Raw genomic sequence first — 22,750 nt, forward strand, 5'->3', positions numbered from 1 at the left:
AGTGAACTAAAGAGCAGCTCTGAGCGAGTCAGTCTTTCTCTATCAATCAGGTTTTACCACCCTATCATGAATTCTTGAGGTGTCCCACAGAGTCCGTCTGCCATTTCCGCATAATTAAAACTGCCCTGACTTCATCATGAGCGGCGCTGTACTGAGCCCGCTATGCTAAGCGTATTTCTGAGACTGGAGTGCATGTGTTTAGCTGTGAAACAGTTAAAGACTCCATGATGGCTGCGCGAATCATAAAACCATCTCTGGTTCAGTCCACATAGTTTGTCAGTGTTTAAAAAGATGAAAAGAAAAATTCTAGAGGCATATAGTGCCTATCTTAGAGATTAAAACATCTATTAAAGTACATGTGCGCTCGCTCACGCACACACGTAGCTGTTTTATGTGCTCCACGCACCACGAGCGTCCAGACTGGGCGCAGTCACTGTCAAAGCCATGATTACTTTTGCTGGTTGTATCTGCTCACGTTTGTGGAGCTAAAGAGTTTCTTTGCCTGCAGCTGTGCAAAAAAATATTACATTTATATTGATGACCTCTATAAACAGTCAGTATTGCTGGATGACGCATGCACACAGTTTCCAGTTTTTCCTCAGGCGATCTTTCTTAAGCTTAAATCTATTTTCAGACTGAAAAAAAGTGGCTGCTGAACCTCGCAGAGTCGGCATTAACAGATCGAAGGCACTTTCCTCTCTTTGAGCTGCTAGGCAGCGAACGGGTAAATTCATTTAACGCAATACTTTGTGTGTTACTGGAAAAGTAAAGCATTTCCTATGACTTACCTTGGGCATTCCTTTAGTTATGACTAGCACAGGTGGATACAGTTTCATCCACTGAATTAATTAACAGGTCACTGGTGCGATTTCCCCACTCTTAAATGATCTGATTTCCTGATTTAAGTGGCCGGGGAAAGAATAATTTCTCACTGGTAGTTTCTGCATCAATTAGCGACTCGGATGTACACGGTGTCAAAACGAGAGCAGAGCCTGTGATACAGCTACATGACGATTTGGTTTTAACTCATCGTTTCTTAGAAATCGTTTCATTTTTTTATTTCATTCCATGAGGGCAAAACACAGGGGAAGTCCTTTGATTTACTATCGCAGTTGCAGATTGTTTAAAGATTTACAGCAAACCAATCAAAGTAGCAGAGGCCGAAACATGATTTTATGATTTTATGAAGCTTGACAAACCCTGGAGCATGCCACTGCATATAAAAGATGGACATATTACCCGCTGGTTTGTGAAGTCCCATTTTGAAGCCATTTTTCTGTGACATTCTTAGCTTTTAGGGGCAGGGATAGCTCAGTAGGTAAAGTGGTCGCCCCATGATCGGAAGGTCGGCGGTTCGAATCCACTTAACGGCTACCCTGAGGTACCCCTGAGCAAGGTACCGTCCCTACACACTGCTCCCCGGGCGCCTGCTTAGTGGGCTGCCCACTGCTTCACTGAGTGAATGGGTCAAATGCAGAGAAAAACAAGTAATTTCCCCATGGGGATCAATAAAGTATCCATTATTATTATTATTATTTTGGAAACCAAACATCAGATACCACGGTTCTGTGTTCACGAGCCTATATGGTCAATATATATTGTCTAGCTTAAGGTAGCAATGCCCTAAGAAATATCCTCCTTTTACAGAGGCCATGAATCAAGCGAGCACTCTGATTTTCTGCATTATTTTATGGTAGTAAGTGTAGCCCAGTGATAAAAGTTTAAATTGTTTGCAAATACATTTTGATAATATTCACTGAACATACTCTGATCATCTGATGCGCCCACTTTAGTTCAGATGGTAGCCTATATAAAGTATGACACGACTTCAATAATTATAGAAAGTGCGTCGTGGCTTTTGAGGTACAAATGAGGTTTTCCACTGTCTGCATGGTCACATCACCATGGCAGCATCTGTGATGCTAACGAGACTGGTGTCCTGGAGAGGGTCCACTAAAGGGACTGTGTCTGTGACAGTCTTGTTAGTCAGACATCAAACTGTAGAAGACATAAAAGTAAGTTGGGGGAAAGAATTGCACAAAAGTAGGTCTCGCTTACTTAAGTTACAAAAGTGTGGAAGTTACTGTCTAGACGATGGCGAGATAATGCTGAGGAGAGAAAACTGTCACCACCAGATAGATCCAAACCACTGATACGTATGTGTTATAGATAAGAAATCAAATCAGCAGTCCTCTTGCATCTTTAAGCCTTTTAAAGTTTAAAGCTCAAAGCACTTTCTTGTGCTGTCCTGTGTTCTTTTCAGGAGTTCGCAGCTGCCATGTAGCTGACTGAGTTTGCTTTGTCAAGCGCATTGTGAAGTGTCGAATCAAAGAACTGCTTTGTTTTATTGCATATCTGTCCCTCCAGAGGTGGAACGAGCAGAAGGAGAGTTAAAAGAAAGAACCTGAGACCCACATAGTACAGTGATAGAGCTAATTTAGACATCCTGCCATGAAGGCTGCAAGATAGAAAGAGGGGATAAGGGATCAATGTGGATGAGAAAGCAAAAGAAAGAGAAAGCAGTAAACTGAGAGATGTGTTGGAGTTACGCAGGACGAATGGATAGTGGACAAACTGAAGGACGTGGTAAATTTGGTCAAATACCACCAAGACGACTTCTTCACTAAGCCAACAAAAAAATGGCAAAATAGCACAAAGAGCAGACCAGTGATGGCTAACATTACTTTTAAAAATAACATTTTACATTAGAATATTAATGTACTTTAAAAAGAAACAATTTTGCTTCAGTGCTACTGAGAAAAATAATATTTTAAGTTAATTTTGTAAATGGACTGGTTCTTATATAGCGCTTTTCCACTCTTCTGAGCACTCAAAGTGCTTTACACAACTTGTGCATTCACCCATTCACACCAGCACAACTGACATTCACACACATTCATACTCCGATGAATGCATCGGAGAGCAATTTCGGGTTAGTATCTTGCCCAAGGATATTTGGCATGCAGACTAGGGGAAGCCGGGAATCGAACCACGATCAGTAGATGACCTGCTCTACCACCTGAGCTACAGCCACCCATATTTTAAGTTAATTTTGTATTACCTTTATTAAACATTACTTTGCAGTTATTTGCTTGGAAAAAAAGCTTCTGGACTTCTTTACGTTTCTTGAAGACGTTTCATCTGAGAAGCTTCTTCAGTTCTAAGAGCAATTGGTGGAGAGTCCCAGATTTTAAACCCTATGGGAGTGTCCCCCCAAGACGGTCATGGACCCCCTATTGATCCTCTACCTAATCACATGAGTCAAGGTGTGAACCACAGTGAGCCCCCCCCATCATGCAATTTCCTGAGGTCAGATGGCCCAGGGTGTGAGTGGGCGTTAAGGCGTCTGAGAAGGGAACTCAAAACTGGATTATAGATGGCAGGCAGTGGGTGACATAAACCCCCGCCTCTGTTCAAAGATGGTCATTCACACTGGACATAGATGGCTTCTTTCACTCCTCTTTCAAACCGTCTGTCTTCTCTGTCCAAGATGAGAACATTGGCATCCTCGAAAGAGTGACCTTTGTCACCAAATGCTCTTAGAACTGAAGAAGCTCCTCGGATGAGAGGTGAAACGTCTTCAACGTCTTATATTGGGCAGTGTGTTGCCCACTGTCCATCTCTCCATGAGTGTAATTATTTATATGAATAGTGGAATCATTGAGTCTTAATGTTGTAAAAAGTAATGTTAAGTCAAGTAAAGTGGCTGTATTGCCATTCCAACCATGTGCAGTGGTTTAGTACACAGTGAAGTGAGACAACGTTCCTCTAAGACCATGGTGCTACATATGACATATAACATCAACACAGGGTTACATAAATGTGCAAAAATTACAAAAAAATAAAACAAAGACAGTGCAACACCAGACAGAACAGAACGATACACACACCCGACAGTGCAGACACACTGGAAGTAAGTCAATAATGTTGCCTACTGAGAAAAGTAACTCCAAGTACTTCTATGTTACTGAAAACACCTCTTTGCCATTAGCTTGAGTACACTGACTACATTGTCCAGGAGTTGCTTGCCCTAGAGTACATTTATTTCTGAGTGTATGGATTTTATTTCATTGCATGCCAACAACAAGCTTATTAATTTCCCCTGGAGTAACAATCTGAACTAAAAGCTAGCCAGGGATTTTCTTTTGTCTCACAAAGAAAACCACAAAGGAAAATGTACACACTCACCTGTTAGTAAATGTAAAATCCTTTACAGTACTGTAAACACTGTACTAAGGTGATGGGCAGCTGATTGTGTGTTCAGCTTATTACCTTATTAATGATGAGAGATGAATTATTGTAATTGCAAATGCCTGAATTACACTAAATACAGGAACAAATTGTCTATATCGCCTCAGTGTATAATTTGAATATATTGTTTAGACATCAGTGCTTTCAGTGGGTAACACAGTGGGCTCATGTCATCAAGGTTTTGCGTACAAATCTCCTCTTTGCATTGGAGTCACTGTCGAGTTTGAATCTTCTCCCTGTGCGCATTTCCTCCCACATACCCAAGATCTGGTCTGGTGGTTTTTAAATTAGCCGTAGGTGTAGCTGTGAGTTGTGGTCTATCTGTATTAGTCCTGTGATGGACAGTCCAACTGTACAGGGTGTACCCCACCTCTCATTCATGACAGCTAGGATGCTCTCCTGCTCCCCCAGGACCAAGAGTTGGATATTGTACCTCAGATCCATGATTTCCTTGTTTTTTTTCCCATCCATGTCTTTTCTCAGCAGTGTGCATACACGGAGCAACATCCCTGTTTTTCTATTACTTCCCTCCATATGCACCATTATATAACACATTTGTCATGTTTGCAGCTATGGGACTGTGTTAGTGTATCGCATCTGAATAACTCATAATTTCTGGGTTCGTAATATTGTGCAGTATTCCCAGCCTCACACTTTCTTCTTCAGACACTCTCAATCAAACACAATAGTACAAATGGTTTAACATGCCAGAATTAAATCCCCCATTCAAGTGGCGGCATTTGACCAGCTGTGCCACTTAACTTCAATTTTTAATATGAAATGATGTAAAAATGCTTTGTGCTGTCAGTTTAGTGCAATGTTGTTTATTTCTTTATAGCAGAATCCTAAGGAAACATTCCACAGATGATTTTTTTCTCTTTTTCTGCAGACATCGCTATTTTTTCTTTTTCTTCTTCTTTTTTAAGCTCACGTTTGTAAATCTCCATACAAGGATGGAGCTTTTCTGAGAACAGCAGCTGACTTTTAGGAGTAATTTGGACTTTTGAGAGTTAACAAACATGATTCAGCTCTGAAACTTTCTCTTTCATTTTACATGATGTAAAACTGCAAGTTCTAACTCTCAATGGCAGTGAATGACTGTCAAGGTTGGGTTGACCTTTTCACCCAAGAATCTGGCTGTTCCTGTCCATCAGCCCATTGCAGGAGCTGCGCCATCAGTTGCAAAGCCAACAAACTGTGCGCATATCGTTTCTGCAGAAATGCTGCGCTGGTGCATAATTCCAAATCGCAGTTTCACACACTGCAGAAAAACATGGAACGATGTATGCATTTATACATGTGGCACAGTAACCGCACCAACACACCAACAACTCGGAACCTTACAGTAAATAATGCCAATGTTCTTCCACATACATTATGTTGGCTTCTAAAACTAGATGTCAGGTTTACATGGAGGAATAGTTTATAACAATTTAAATTTCTAACACCCCTGAATCATAAACATACTACATACCGATTCTTTTTTGGCCTCCTCTGATTTATCTGAACTGTCACACTGTTTTCAGAGAGAAAAAAATGTGTAAAACTCAGTCTAGGCTGATACCTGATGTGTGGCTCCTGAAAGCTTCGCTCTACACATCTGATGGAGATGACAACAGATTATCAGTTATTTACTGTCTTATTGCAAAAAGATTGCATGTGTGTGACAACTTGACCTATTTCAATCAAGAACTGATAGTAGACACACTCGATCTTATTGCCGTTCTGTTGCTGCCTCAGCACAGCTGGTTTGAACACAGCAGCTGACTGCAAGTGGTTTCAGACCTGATCGCGCTTCCCAAAGCAGGGAGATCACATGGTAGCAATAATTTCGGTCATGCCTCAGTATTCGACCACTCTTTAAACTAGTGTGACTGTACCCTAGGTTATAAATGCACAGAAGATAAACTAGTGATTAAATAAAAAATAAAGTTATTAGAATTTCTGCCTTTTACCTATAATATTCACTTAAAGTCAATTCAGGCTTTTTATAATGTGAAGTAAAGGCCTCAAAATACTACGATCTCCTATGATCCCTGCACATGCTGCAGGGGTATATAAACATGTTGGGAGGGAGGAGAGGTGAGTGGAGAAGAAGTGCTCAGTGTATGACATGAAATCCTGCAGGAGTCCACAGCAGCATAACTAAGGGATAACCCCGAGACCCTGAATCATCTTAGTTATGCATACAATCACAATGCAGCAATCCATCTTGCCTTATTTTTTTTATCTTTTTTGCCTTGTTGCAACATAAAATATTCAGAAATCAAGGGTATCTGTGACACAGTTCATTGTTGCTTGAAGAGCTGTGGCACAACCAGATGCCTTTGTGCTCTTGAATTCATCAAGATAGCAGCAACCTCCCTCTGTTCTCCACACAGCACAATACACCTCAGTCAGGAAAGAACTGTGTTGTGAAAGGTGGGAGAAGACGGAAACAGCATAAATTGACTCTTTCACGATCAGCCCCCACAATCGAGGCAGAAGACACTCCTCGTCTAAAAAAATCTAAATATATTATGATTAGAAAGGAGCAGATTCAGTCTGAGCAAACTTTAACATCATATGTTAAAATGCATGTGAAGGATTCGTCCTAATATGTTGCATTTATTTTGCTTTTTCTCTTCTGTTTCCCCAGTGCTGCAAACGGCCATCCCAGTCTCGCCAGGGAAACGTCTGCGAGTCCAGCTTTTCACACTGCAGCATCACGACTGCGCCACCCAGAAGCTCCAGAGGCACAGTAAAACATCACAGGTATGACATTTAATTGCACATGCAGAGACATCCAGGCTTTATGTTGTACTCCCCCTCTGTTCACTGCAGGAAACGGTAATAATGCAGAATATAGCAACAATGGGCAACTTCAATGTCCTTTCCTGTAATCAGCATAGACTCAGTGAAGAGAGAAATTGAATTATCCACATTACAGTGCAGACAAAGCTAATTGCTGATTTATAGAAGAATGATAGTAATTATAATTATAGCTATAAACACATTAATAAGCATATCCATAACAGTCATGAACACAGAGGAGATGAGACAGAGATAAAATCAGAAGAACACAAGCCAGCGCAGACGTGTATATCCCAGTCGGTCTTTCCTCACAGCGTTCAGCGGTGTGTCAGAGCTGCCTGGGATTTTGGCATGTTCGTCAGCAGGAATACACTCAAACATGCACACAGGAGTGTCTGCTTCTGAGAGTTCACATTCAAATCCTTGCCAAAGCTGTTTTTTTCTGTTACAGTACACACGAGCAAACACATTCACAGCACTTTGCAGGGAGCTCCTGCAGATTGAGTTTATACATTAGACCATTTGCCGGTATTTTGATTTCACAGTTCAAGGGAATTTCGGTAAACGAAGCACTGATTTAATAGCAGATTTCATGTCAGCATGTGTGTGAAAAAGACTTTCAATTTATCATTAAATCTAAACTCAACCCCTTTTAAACACTGACCCAGTTGGAAATCGTCAAACATCATGTGTAATGCTTTTATTTTTGGCCTTCTCTTCACTATGGCAGTTCAGTTAAAGGCATCCGCCTGTCAGCGCACACATGGATTTCTACCTGTTACTGCTAAGCAACTCCAGGAGCAGCTGGGGGTTAATCTCCTTTCTTCAAGTGGATTCAAGCAGTAGTTGAGATGAGATTTTCCCAGACAAACCAGAAATAGGATCAGACAACCTTCCAACCACAAAGTCCACCTGTCTAACCTTTTGGCTAAACTCCTGCAAGACTTTCCTCCCTCCTTTTTCTCTATATGTGGTTGTTCTCTGTGAAGAAAAACATTACTTGGTTCCTCTTACCACAAATGATTTTATTAGAAACCAATCAGGGTTTGTTTTTTGCAACCTCATCAGCTCAGGGAGAGAGTTAGAGGCTATTGTCGGGATCCCAGAGTGTTCTGGGACACCACAGTCTAAAATAGCTGGGAAAAAAACAGCCCAAGACTAATTCAGTGTTGCAGGATTTATCTCACATAAAAGCCTTTATAGAAAACTCTGCCAGCACTATTAAAAGTCTGACTGTAAGCTTCCAGTTGTTACAGCCAAGAAGCCCATTTTTAGAGGAAAATCTAGCCTTTAAAACTGCAGCGTTTTATGAATGAAAGCTTGAAATGGTGTTTGGACAAAAAAAAGAAAAAACTTTAAAGCTAAACTCAAAATACAAGAGCAGCATGAAGAGGGAATTTGCTTCTTGAGTAAAGCAAGTTTCTTCAAAGGTGTTTTTTTCCTCTTTTTTCTTCTGATGAAACTCCGAGCACATATCCTTTTTCTGCTACATGACCTTCTGTAGTAATCATTTTGGAGACCCTGGAACTTCAGCACAGGGAGCTTTTTTTATCAATTTTTAATTCTCACTTTTCACACTTTCATCACACAACTATAAAGATCGGCGCTTTGGTAGTGATCAACAGTGAATATTTAAAGGTTCAGCCAGCAAATGGGGGTGGAGCCACATGACATAATCAGCATATACATGAAGTTAAAGATGATGAATGTGCTCAGAAAGACTGTTAGAAGCAAGAGAACGTGTCCTGGCTTTTTCACTTATGAGGTGAACAAGAGAGAGCAAGAAACATAGAAAGGTGTTTCTGGGCCAGAAGAGCAAGAGCTTGCTGCAAAGCAATACTGTACATGGATGTTCTGCTAGGACCAATGGATGAACTCGCTGCTAGTAAGCTGAAGTAGGCAAGTTTTAAGTTAAACTTTTCCCAAGTTCAAGACAAGTACTTAAAGCAATGGCAAATGAGAGTTGACTGACATATGAGCAGCTAGTAAATAAATAAACTCTAGGGTTACCAATTTAGCAACTAGAGCTGGAAATGAGCATTAGCAACACGCCAGCTGAAAGAAGCAAATTTAAAATGAGCCATGATCAAAACAGAGCTGTAAGAATCAATGTGCACTGCTAGCATAACATTACAGAGTAACATGCCAGCACACGTAACTGCAAAAATCTAATTAAACAGCACAAATACTCTTTTTAAATTAATTTAACTTCTTTTATCTTCCTCAGAAGCAGTTCCCTGTCTCACAGCCCTGACCAGAGAATGCGGGCAGCCCATTGGTCAGCTCCTCGCCGGACTCCACCCATACCCAAAGGAAGATTAAACCCAATTGGAGTTTCCAAGTATTCTGGCCCCGCCTACCAGCACCTTCAGGAAGTGGATTCATCTGAGAAGGAAGCAGAAGCACAAAGAGGGTAAGAATTTACTGAAGGTAGATACCTGCAAATGAAAAATGTTAATCCACATAAAAGAATAAATATATATATAGACACTACCAGTCAAACGTTTGAACACACCTTCACATTTAATGGTTTTTCTTTAATTTTATTACTAAAAGTTGGAGGTACATACTGAAGACATCAAATATATGCAAGATATATGGAGTTATGTAGCAAAGAAAAAAATGATAACTCCATATATGTTTTATAATTTATATTCTTCAAAGTAGCACTGGCCAGCTTTGGCCTTCTCTCAGTGAGCTTCATGATGATGTCACCTGAAATCGTTTCACATCACAGGTGTGCCTTGTCAGGGTTCATTTGTGGAAATTATTGCCTTCTAAATGGGGTTGGGACCAGCAGTTGTGTTGTCACAAGTCAGGTTGGTACACAGCTGACAGCCCTATTTGACAACTGTTATGGCAAGAGCCAATCAGCTAAGTAAAGAGAAACGACAGCAGTCCATCATTACTATAAGAACTGAACTAAACTACAGTAAATTCCCCAAGTGCAGTCACAAAAACCATCAAGCGCTATGACAAAACTGGCTCACACGAGGACGCCCCAGGAAAGGAAGACCAAGAGTCACCTCTGCTGCTGAAGATAAATTAATCCGAGTCACCAGCGTCAGAAATTACAGATAATGCCAAACAGAGATCCAGACACATCTCTACATCAACTGTTCAGAGGAAACTGCACAAATACAGCTTTATGGTCAGATAGCTGCAGGAAACCACTACTAAGGAAAAGCAACAAACAGAAGAGATTAGTCTGGGCCAAGAAACAGAAAGAATGGACATTAAACCAGTGGAAATCTGTGCTTTGGTCTGATGAGTCCAAATTTGAGATCTCTGATTCCACCCGCCATGTCTTTTCGCAGTGCAGAAAAGGTGAAGGGATAGTCTCTGCATGCATGGTTCCTACCGTGAAGCATGGAGGGGGAGGTGTGATCTTGTGGGGATGCTTTGCTGGTGACACTCTTGGGGATTTATTCAAAACTTGAAGACGCACTGAACCAGCATGGCTACCACAGCATCCTGCAGCAACATGCCATCCCATCCTGCTTAGTTGGACCATCGTTTATTCTTCAACAGGACAATGAAGGAGAGTGATGGAGTACTACACCAGAAGGCCTGGCCTGCACAGTCACCTGACCTAAACCCAGTGGAGATGGTTTGGGATGAGCAGAGTGAAGGCAAAAGGGCCAAGTGCTCAGCATCTCTGGAAAATCCTTGAAGCTCATCGAGAGAATGCCAAGAGTGTGCAAAGCAGTAATCAAAGCAAAGCGTGGCTTTTTTGAAGAATCTAAAATATAAAAGATGTTTTGAGTTAAACTGTGTTTAGTTTTCTCCAGACGATGCACAGTGCATTATGGCCAGACATTTCCACTTTAGTCCCATCTTTCCAAAGGACATTGTTCCACGAGTCTTGCGGTTAGTTCAGACACACATGTGCTGCTGTGTTCTTTAGAGAGAGGTTTCTCCTGTCAGCCCTTTAAAACAAGCATGTTCACTTGTCTTCTAATTGTACCGTCATGAACTGAGGCCTGTAGAGTATGACAGGTTTTAGGTGTAAGGATTGCTTCAAGATCGAGGATGGCTGGAGATTTTATTGACACCTCATTCTTGGGTTTGTTTGGAGGGGTTTTTTTTAGATTTCTTTCATTCTGTATCTTCCAAATGCTGAGTCATTTCAATAAAAAAATCATTAACTGAAAAATGCAGCCGTGCTACAGACAGACAGTTTTCAAGAGCGAATATTTCAAAGTCAATTCTGTTTTTATATTTTTAAAAGCCAGCATTTTCTTTCTTTTTTGTACTTTTCTCCCCTTCATCCATTTTGTTTCCACTCTGCTGAGAAAAGATAAAAACGAGATCACATTATGTCGTGGTCTGCAGCAATGTGGCACAAGTTCAAGGGAAACATTTCACCTGGTCCGTGCTTTTAAGGACTAGATTCAGACTGGACATCTGCATCTTGTCGTACTCTGTCAGGTAAATCACAGATTTCAAATGTAACCCTCCTGTGTTACATGTCTCAGATGAAACTGTATGTGCTTAGCAGCCAGAGCGAATGATTAGCAGAAATTTATTCGGTGTGAAAGATGCTGTGCTCTGACCCATTTTTTTTGAGGGGGGAATCATGAGTCACTGCTTTACCCACCTGGACTGGCAAGCTTCACTTCAGGCATTCAGGTCCCAACAGTCCCAGCTCAGGATTAATCTCTGCATGACCTACATGCATACTAAAATAAAGAGGCAGAGGAGATGGACACAGCTGGACAAAAAGCTCTCACTCATATAACAGCGTATAAAAATTCAGTGATGTGCATTGGAGGTGAGCTCCCCCTGCTCCTGAAGCTTTATTTACACATCATTTGCATGAACATCGCTAAAGAGCGACTGTTGAGCTGCATAAGTGTGTCCTTAATCAAATGTCCCATTCAAATGGCTCTCGGGTCAACTCAAGTGTTTCCTGCAAATCCTAAAGTCCACCACCAGAAATGAAAATGTCAAACACAAATTTAACGGAATCAGTTACTTTTTTGTTAAATTAATGTAAATAATCATAGTTATTCTTATAGAATTCAGTTGTTTAATTGAAGGAATGCAGCAAACCCACCGTAATAACCACCAGAACTATTTCAGCTAGCTGTGGATTGATATACTGATGGCTAAAACAAGACAACTGACCCAGTTTGGTTAGGCTATGAAGTCTTCATTTTACAACCAGTTTTCCTTTATTGTGTTCAACATTTTCCGAACTTACAAGATGACTTTAAACAAATTGTACAGATCTGCTACATAACCAGAAACTTGTAACAGGATATTTTACAGAGAATTCAGCTTTATAAACAATATGCAAGGACCAAGATTTATAGTCCAGGTCTTAATAACCGAACACGTTTGAAGAGACTGTTGATGCATGCTAGAGAGCCATTGCATTTGCTGAAGTGCAATCTTAAACCATTTTTATTACCGTTTTTTAAAATTATCTACATTCTTCAACAACAACAGATAACACAGTAAGAGCTCTCAGCCTGGATATGGCTGTACTGGAATCCCCTTTAAAATTAACCATTACGTGCTCAGTCAGCAGATTAATCAGTGGCGTCCTAGATTTAAAGTGAAGTAACTGTCTGGTCAGAACAAAAGTGCCCACATGAGCTCAAGTGTTCTCTGATCACAAACCAATCAGCTCATATGTTAGCTCAAGGCTTCTGTGGTAGCTCTGGTAAGCCTGGTAAGGACTCTCTGATTGGGCCAAATAATTCCTCTTTTTAGCCCAAGCAGTCTGTGAGAAACAAACCCTGGCAAACCAGACTTGGATTGGTCCAAATTTCATCAGCTTCAAGTTTATCTTGGTTATCAAAGGGCTCCCACTGGTTGTGATGTGCATTCTGCTGGATCTACGTTTAAGCTTAAATTGAGTAAAGCATTAGTTTAGGCGGGCCAACATCAGAGTATGGGGCATAATATTTGAATGGGGAAGGAGGACCAGAAGAGGATGCTAGGGGATAAGGTGAGATAGAGCCAGAGGAGCTGAAAGAAGAAGAATCCGAGTGCATTTGCTGCACATATAGAAGATGCTGTAGCTCTCCCTTTCATATATATGTTAGTGTGTACAATAGTACTGGCAGGTTAAAGACAAAGCCCACATAATGTCTGAATCCACTGATACCGGCCAATCTACATTTGCCATTTATGTGTCTCCTGCATGCTCTTTGCAGGCAGTTCATCACCTAAATCACACAAAGTACTTACTGTAGTGTCATGAGCAGTGTTGGTCAAGTTACTTGAAAAAAGTAATCAGTAACTAATTACTGATTACTTCCCCCCCAAAAGTAATCCCATTACTTTACTGATTACTTATTTTCAAAAGTAATCGGTTACTTAGTTACTGAGTTACTTTTTAAAAACACGATTTACAACCTGAAGAGGTGATAAAGCGATAGATCTTTCAGCCCAATTCTACTTTTTCTGCATAATCCATCATACAAAATGTAATCAAATGGAAAAGTCTCTTTTTTTAACTTGTTTTATTAGTTTTAATCTTTTAACTTTATGCATCAAGCAAAAATTACATTATGTGCAACATTCTCTGACTGGAAGAAATTAGTTTAACATTTAAACCTATTTTCTGCACATTCCAGCACATAAATAAAATATTTTTTTGTTTTTACACTCAGTCTTTCAAATAGATGCAAGTAAAACACAGCAGAAAATAAATAAAGTCAAAGACTAGCGGTCCTTTTGCTCTATTTTCACCTGTAAAGCAGGAGTGGGGCAGGCGGAGGTTTACCCTGGTGCAGGTGAGCCGCAGCGGTCAGTGGAAGAGTCCGCGAGTTTCTCTGTGAGTTTCCCATTATGTGGTAGCGCACTCCTGCACTCGATATATTATCCATTGTTGATCTGCACACAGCTCTTGTCACGAACGTCACACTCGTTTACGTCACTGTCGTCAGACATTCTCGCAAAAAAATCACGGTTTGAGTAACGCAGTAACGCAGCGTTCCTACAGGAAAGTAACGGTAATCTAATTACAGTTTTTGCAATAGTAATCCCTTACTTTACTCGTTACTTGAAAAAAGTAATCGGATTACAGGAACTGCCCATCTCTGGTCATGAGGAAAGGATAACTGGGGAAATATCCTGGGTTGATTTTTTCGAAGTAGTCCAATGTTCATGTGCAGAAAAACAAACTAAGAGCTTACGTACCCTTTGGTGCTCAAACTTGGCTCAAATCCTTCTGCCCTTGTCCAGAGAATATCCGTGCGCTCCACTGCACTGCATTCCAACTCCCTGTCATGGAAACGCACACTCATGCATGCTTTCACAGATGCTGCATGAAAATCCCACATAGTTCGGGTACGAACACGTGAGCAGGTTGTGCAAAATATACAGGAGGTCATGCTTACTCGCTTACTCAGTCTCACACTTAGTACTCACATGCTCAAACGCATGTATTCAGACTGAGTCACTGACCTGCACGCACTCACTCACCTACTCGCTTACTCGCCACCTAATGTAAGATTTCACATAAGAGCAGGTGGACCGACAGACAGCAGCATCGCTCTCCCATAATACGGTTGTCTGGGTTGCCATGGAGACATTTGGCCATTGCTGCATAGAGTCTGAGTGAGATAGAGAGGCATAAGCTTCGGGATACAAGTAGTTTGTTTTTTTTAAATGCAGTAACCTTTAAGAAAACGGCAGCAAAGAAGTAAAAAGTCATGAAAGAGAAGACAACGTGACAGTTTGGAAATGTTTTAAAGAAAGGCTGCTCGTTTCTTTTCACACCTCTCTGGGAAACCTAGTGTTATCTCAACAAAATGGATGACGGAGAGAAGTTGCATGAATTTATTTGTTTTCTTTTTCTGTGGGACATGCTGGATTTCCCCTCCTCTCGATTTGTCGTATATGCACAACCTTCAATTAGAGAAAACACTGCTTTTTTAAGTCTTGATGAGTAGGCGTGCACACCTACCTGCAAATAAAATGCACGCATGCTCCTTCTTTGTACGTTTCTCAGTGTTGTAAGATGACTGCGTCGTTTAACAAAAGGGATCGTATTCTGAATTTATCAACAGAAACAAGGGATATATTAAGAAATGATCTGTAGGGCAATAGATTAATGAAAATGACTGTTAACACTTGTACATGTAATGAGCTCCCATTAAAGATAAAAGGCTGGTCACTTATCTCACCTCACTTGCACACAATCTCTCTGTAATTCCCCCGTAGCTGCTGCCGCTTCGCTCCGGGGTCTATATTTGAACTGTGCTTCATAGACTTTTGCAATCTGATTGTGTTTCAGCCCATCAAAAGAGAGATTTGTCTGTGAATGTTATCTTGGGAATTAGCACCCTCGCATCATCCTCTCTTATCGCTTGCAGGATCCTCTCTGTGGGCCCACTAAACCTCCGCTGTCGTTTTCGGAGAGGTTTTCATGTCTCGGAAAAACACTGCGGAGATAAAACAAGGATGCGATTTCCTTTGAGTCTGAAAAGGCACCTTCTCCACCCACCGCTATTTTTGCACACTTTGATGGAGAGCAGAAGCGTGTGTGATGAGGGTATCATAAGGAAGAGGGACCCCAAGTTTAATCTGAACATGGCAATAAAGGCTTGGCTTGGCAAAGGATTATGAATTATTACACAAAGATAATGAAGCTCTGCTCTTGATTACAGCTGAATTTAAACACTGATAATGCTGAGGGGAATGGTCAGTCCTGGAAAGAGGACGAAAGCGTTTATGTTCAAGAAAGACAGAATAACAAGACCCAAGTGCCTATACTGTTGCACAAAAAATCTGACTTCTCCACACTTTTATTCATTTTCCATACAGACGCTCGCCATAATTGACACAAAGAAAGTAGAGGCTAAAGTTACAATGGAGATAAAAGTGTGGAATAACAGTAGTGGTTTAATAAGCAGTTATTGCCTTTATTGAGCTGATACAGGCAGGTTAGTGCCCGCTTTCTGCATAAGCGAGATTTTTATGTCTATATAAAGAAGACAAACAAATCCTCTGATTGCAAAAAGATTGCGTACAAGTCTGTGAGAAAATGACCCTACTTCTTACTCGATTTGTGGTGTCAGTAAATATTTTGCTAACATGTTTATGCTCTCAGTTATTACACCCAAGTATTAGCTTTTACAGCAGGATGTTTTGCCTTGTAATGTATGGAGTTATTTACCAACTATAGCAGGTATGTGCATTAGCATATGGACAGGGTGACAGCCAAAGTGTCAAACTTACACCTTCAAAGACGTCCAACATTCTCTGGTGCTTAGATCCATCTTTTTGCACCTTATTGCTGACTAAATATTAGTTAGGTTTCATTTTTTCACCATGTAACTGTAAGCTAGCAATCGGTTTCTACTTCAAAGTTCATGATTTCCACCCAGTGCCAGCATTTACAAACATATAAGGGTGTAAGTCATGTTTGTGGACTGATCTCTGTGAGTTCTGTGCCAGAGCTTCAGTTAGCAATCACAGGTGAATCACAAATCACAATTATCACAAATAATCATGATTTTATTTTAATATCTTCAATCATAAGCCTTTCCTAACTATTACCAAGAGTTGTATCAGCCCAATATCAACTTTGTCTTTGCAGCAACCAAATTTTGGGGCACTCCAAACGACAGTGGTATCTCCGTCTTCCTTTCCCTCTCTTCCAAAAACGTCTCACGCATCTATAACCTTGCATCGAACCTGCTTCACATGAATATGAAAATGCAATGAGCCTTTTATATGTCTGTGTATTAGCAAATGTTCATCAGTATTGCTGTTGGAGCAGTGCAACAGGATAAGTGACAGCAGTGCATCTTTGCATCAAGCCAGACTTGAAAATGACACAAATACTGATGGTTTCGGTCTCTTTTGGCAGTCAGCTTTCACACCCCAAAGTTAAAACTGTTCTGTATTCTCACTGTGAGGAAGGTAAAAGCAGTGGCTCCTGTTACGTTGCTGTCTCACCGCACCTTTTACTTTGAATGCTCTGACAACAAATAAATAAATAACACTCCAGACAGCAGTGTTTTTTACTCCGTGAGCCGATCTCTGCCTGTAACCTGGTTTCTTGTGTTCATGTAAATGCCGCCACTGATTGTGAAAGAGTAGCGGGCACACAATGAAAGGTATAATTTGGCTAGGCTGAGCACGAGGACAAACAAGCTAAGGCTAATGGGAACAGACAGACTAAATCAGTAGAGCACAGAAATGGAAATGGACTGAAATACTGATTTACCCAGCAGCGCCATTTGAACATACAGTACTATACACGGGATGTTGACAGGTAAAGCAGCACAAGTCAGATTTGTGAAAACATTCAAATCTGAGGGGTGAGGAAGGAGAAGCAGGCACTGAGTATTATGGTGCTGATTTAAAAACGTGAGTGCTGTTTTGCACTTTATGTGCACAAAAGCTTTTCAAAGTGAACGATCTTGACCGAAAACCACTTTCTGCTTTTTTTTAAGGAGGAAAAATTAGCACACATGATGTGACTGCCTCAGTTGTCCTTGAGAAAAGCTCGCCACCTTAAACACACACTCTCCGACACAAACACAGTCATTAAAATCAATAATTAAAAAATGAACTCTCTGTTACCTCCTTACTTATGTAAAGGAGTTGAGGGTTTTTTTGAGTGCGTGTGTGCAGACTTGGATATAAAGAGATGAAAGAAAAATGTCAGACTCATCTTCTTCCCCCTCCGCATCCGTGGTTAGCCTGTGAGATGGCAGAGGGCGGAGAGCTGCGCCTGTGTGTATTCTGTCAGGGCTTCAACGTGGGAGTTTGAAAAAGCGATTGAGTTGAAAACACACCCGAGACACGATGACTTCTCCAAGTGAAGTGTGGAAGTTTTTATCCAGCTGAATAACCTTCACTCCTTTCCTTTTCCTTTTTTGTCTCTGTCTTGTTTGTCTTCATTCCCCATTTTCCTTCTTCTCTAGTGTCCAAGTGCAGGGAGAGAACCAGTGTGATGACACCTTCCTACATATGCAAGCTCCTGCGATGCAGGCATTGTCGCCATCGCCTTGGAGCGGCTGCGTGGAGGTACGCGCACATCTGTGTCCTCCATCTGAACCCAATCCCACCACTCGCAGCCTGAGAAGGCCGGGACGCCGTCAAAGCCACTCCCCACCTCCCCCGTTCCGCTCCTGCTCTATTCCCATCATTCCATCTGTGCAGTGTCACCATGACAATGAGGTGTCTTGCATGCAAACCACCCCAGCGACCACAACGATGTCAGTCACCTGTGGGGCCATGCCTTGCAAGGAGGAGAAGAATGAAAAGGCAGCGCACGCCCCGTTGTTTTCATCTTCCTGCTCGTCTGCCATTGGACGGCAGCAGGATGAGGTGGCCCTGCTGCTCGAAGAGGCACAGGAGCAACTCAGGGCGTTGGCGCTGGCTCACAGGAAGCAGGAGGGGGGCGGAGTCTTCACCGGCACCTCAACGGTTGCACTGGTGGAAGCCAGAGAAACTGTTTGCTTCCTGAACGTTAACGGAGGAAGTGCCGGGGCGCTGAGCTGTAACGGACCCACGCAGACCCAGCTACTCAGCCCCAGCCTATCACACAGAGACCTGGGCCAAACCGGCCAATGAGAGGGCACGATTTAGGACATTCACTTACTGTTTTACACTGTTTGACAGACTCTGGTGTTCTGCATCTGTGGGATGAGAATGAAAATGCTGAATTAAAAAACAAAAAAGAAAAATGTAATATCATGGATAATCCGAAATGTGCTGATGATATGCATACTGTATGTACACGAGCATACAAACACTTCTCGAGTGGCCGCCTTTACACCGACTGACAGTATGGAAAAAGAAAAAAAAATATTCACATGCATTTATTTACCAAACAAGAGAAACACTTCTACTTAGACAAAAAGAAACCAAATAGTCTGTCAGATCCATGGTGTTTTTAATTGTAAAAAGAATATATAAATATATATATATAAATATATATGGATATAAATATATGGAATTCAAAAGTGACCAAGTAAAGTTGAAGAACACAGGAATGATGTAACTATTTTTGTTTGTTTTTTTCGTTCTCTTGGTTTTGTATTCTCACATTTTGGTTCTGGCTCGATGAAGAACTCCATTAATGTCCCGCCGCACGTCCGCGAGTCGTGAATCGGATTCTGCGAGCCTGCGCGGAATCAAAAACGACCAACGAGAAAAAGGAGCCACCACACCAATTTCACCCCCCTTTGCCTTTTGAAAAACTGTTACCCAGCCAAGAATTACAACGCAGCCGTCTGTGGTAATCAAAAACACTTTGAGGATTTACGACGCAAAACAAAAACTCCCCAGCTTTGTGTGTGCGCGTGTGTGTGTCTGTGCTGGGAAGCCACGAGGGACGAGACAAGGAAAAACTAGGGTTTCATTTGGAGCCACTCGGATTTGGGAGGGCAGATTGTGGAGATACTGACTCCAGTTTGGCCAGTGTTGGAAACCAGTCTAGATTATTTTTGTTTTTATTACAAATTATATTTTCACACTCATATGCACACACGCTCGCCTGTGAATTATTATTTGGTTGCTTGAACGAATGAACAGAAGGACTGAGAAGGACAGTGGGCTACGGGGCTCTACGGGAGTGGATGTTTGTTTTGTTTTCCATTTTTTTGGTTATTAATGAACAATGCTGCTTTCTGGGGCTGATGGGAGGGACAACCACATGGTTTTGGTATTGAAACAAGAAATAAATGTCTCTATGTTGTATCCTATGAATTGGAAGCTTTTGAATCTCTGTATGAAGTTACAGCCAAATGTCTCTGGTGTCACAAAGTATAAAAACAATGGTTGCAATTCTGGTAAAGACTTTTCCAAAATAACTGTTGTTTTGATTGATTGCTTGAAAGACAGCAACCTGCCCGTAGATGCATGCTGGATAACATCACTCTGAGGGTTTACACTGGCAGTGTTACTTTTGACCTTTTCACAACTTCACCAGCTTGAAGACATCTGGGATCAGCATTCATGAAGCACTTTATTTTGTGGAGCTCCTGGTTTTCTGTGCACTGAATACCAAAATGTTTTAAAATGCAGTGCCGTTTCCTGGCTGTAGATGGACAGCTACAGCCATTTTTATAAATTAAGCCAACAACCCTCAGAAAAATGTTCACCACTGTGGGAAAGCACAGGAATTTGTTTTTCAGGCGGAGAAAAGCGCCATGTGGATGGGAATGTGTCGGGATTCATTCAAATTTGTGTGACACAACTGCAAACTTATATAAAACCTACCAAAATGAAATAGAATCGAAAATTTAATATCAAACCCATTTTAAATAAAGTATATCAGACTCAGGAATAAATGCAACTTAATTATTAAAGTGAACTAAATCTTGAACTTTGCACAGAAGAAGTAAGATACACATCTTCTTCTTCAACGTGGCTTTAAAGCCATCAGAATCTCTAAAACAAGGAAATGATGACCTGCTTTTAGAGTTTTGCTAGTCTAACTGTAGTACATATGAACCAACCATGACCTGTAATCTATTACTTTGTGTTTCCAGACACAGATTCTCATGTGTATGAATCACACTGACATATTTCCCACATTCTAAAAAAAGGGGGTTTTGTTGTTGGTGGAAATCATTTTGCAGTTTGCAGCAGAGACTCCAGTTTAACAGTTCAAGTCACACACTTCAAAGATTTTCACACATCGTTTGTGTTTCTTTTTTATTGTGTTATTAATTCAAACTGCATTAGGGAGTAAGATGTAGCTGTTTTAAAACTACTGGGTTAGGTCTACTTAAAACTACAATAACTCCAATTCTTTTCAAGCACTGTTTTTTGGTTGCCATGGTGATGCATCCCTGCTTTGTCTATGTGCTCCCAACATAAAACTTACTTCTGTTTATAACTATTCTAAAAATAAATTTACTTATAAAGTCGCTTTTTTGCATGACAGTCAGCACAGCACCTTTTCATGACTGTTTCACAGGCTGCTTTGAGCCTGAGCTCGGACAACACGCATGAAAACACTCAACATGAAAACCCTTAACAATGTTAACGACAACCAAACATGCAGTATTTTTTGTTAGCCTCATGTCTCTCCACGACACTTTCCCGTACACATGACCAGCGCTCCTGAGAGGTCTGATTCATTAGACTAAATTCAAAGAAATTTGAACTCTTTCAGCGTGCACTTTTCAAATTTCTCACAATGGGGATCCTTTTCCATTTTTTCTTTTAATAAATGCCTGAATGGCATGGCTAAATCTAATTCACACATAGAAAAAAATTGTCTATATCCAGCTTGCTTTAATTCTTTGTTCCTTTTGTTTATTTGAAGGCTTATGTTCCAACTAAACCCTCAAAAAGGTTCTTTTCTATTTTTCTCTGAAGTTTTGGCTGTTTGACACGAATGTCCAACTATAATTTCTTTACCCATAGAAAGTGCTAATGGCTTGGAATGTGGAGGCAGAAAAAAAACGTGGATTTCTTCATTTGTCTGATTGCTAGCTTCACTGTGAGCTGTTATCAGGTTAAAGTCTGACAGCACTGTGTAAATTTGAGTTCTTATCGGAGCCATGCAACTGGACTCTGCATCAAATACCAGTTTTTACAACATTTATGAAATGTTTCAAAATTTAAAAAAAAAACGGCAAAGCTTTGGAGGTTCAAAGAGCAGTAAGTCATGGCCTGATGACAAACAGGCATTTCCATTTAGCTGACACTTCTATAAGAGTTATTACTACACCTTGAGAAAACTGTAATTACTTTTGGCATGCAGGTACTTCAGCACAATGTACATCTGAGCATAAGCAATTATACAACAGAAGAGAGGGAAAAACTAATTTAATGGAGACCTCTCTGCTCCTCTCTGAACATCTTTAAATGGTTTTCCTAGCAACTGAAGGTCGCTTGCTGCATAACTTCACATTGTGCTAGTCATGAGAAGCAGCAAAGTAATAGAAATGAGGGCGTTTATTTGATTAGAAAAACTTGATTGACTTTCTTTTTATTACTCAAAGATTTAGAGAGTTTATCACCTCTCTTCATTAGAGTCAAAATGCATTTAAAGTTTAATTAGGTGTATGCAAAGACTACATTTAACCATGTGCTGTAAAGAATTCATATTTCTCTTTATTTTTCTTTGGCAACAATGCCTTGTTCACCATATGCCATCAAAATCTTTAACTCCAAAATCTTAAACGTTTCACAGCTAAGGTTCAAGGTTCTGTATTCGTCACATGCAAAGTATAACACACAGTGAAATGTAACCTGACATGCTCCTCAACGAAGATGGTGTGGGGGGGGGGGGAACATTATATATAATATATGCAATATATACTATATATACACACACATGCTATGGCAAGGAAGAGCCAGGACAACAGCTCGGGGGGATATATTGTCATGTAGTAGGATCCACTGTGGATCCTATAACAGAGAGACAGAACTGTACAAGGTGCACTCTCACAATATGAGACGAGCACCACCGAGGCTGGAGATAGAGCACGTGGAGTCCAGGAATTGAAGAATTGTTGTTTCTGTGTCAGTCACACATGCATGTCTTCAAACAGTGATGCCAGAGTACATGGGGAGATGGTGGTGATATGGACCTCTTATTTACGAGGTTTATGATCAAGCTTGCAAGCATTAGCTGATCATTTCAGTACTGCATGTCCTAAGGCACATGAATCACTAATACCAAAGGCTCGCAGAATCAGACTTTGTAAGAGCAATTACTCATAGCACTGCTTTTATATACAGTATAACTACATTTGTTTTTAATGAATCCATA

General features: G+C 40.8%; 1 protein-coding gene across 2 annotated transcripts in view; it reads left to right on the plus strand.

Annotated features, from left to right (window-relative positions):
* The window catches only part of nrg3a (neuregulin 3a), a 344,868-nt gene extending 325,144 nt beyond the window's left edge, over window positions 1-19,724 (plus strand). For both annotated transcript variants that reach the window (XM_026189294.1, XM_026189295.1), the window contains 3 exons: window positions 6,890-7,005; window positions 9,272-9,457; window positions 17,940-19,724. In XM_026189294.1, coding sequence (XP_026045079.1) covers window positions 6,890-7,005; window positions 9,272-9,457; window positions 17,940-18,591 — 954 coding nt within the window. In that variant the 3' untranslated portion in view covers window positions 18,592-19,724. The remainder of the gene's footprint in view (window positions 1-6,889; window positions 7,006-9,271; window positions 9,458-17,939) is intronic.
* The last annotated feature ends 3,026 nt before the right edge of the window (window positions 19,725-22,750 follow it).

The sequence above is a fragment of the Astatotilapia calliptera genome, chromosome 13, assembly GCF_900246225.1.
Source record: "Astatotilapia calliptera chromosome 13, fAstCal1.2, whole genome shotgun sequence".
Lineage (NCBI taxonomy): Eukaryota > Metazoa > Chordata > Actinopteri > Cichliformes > Cichlidae > Astatotilapia > Astatotilapia calliptera.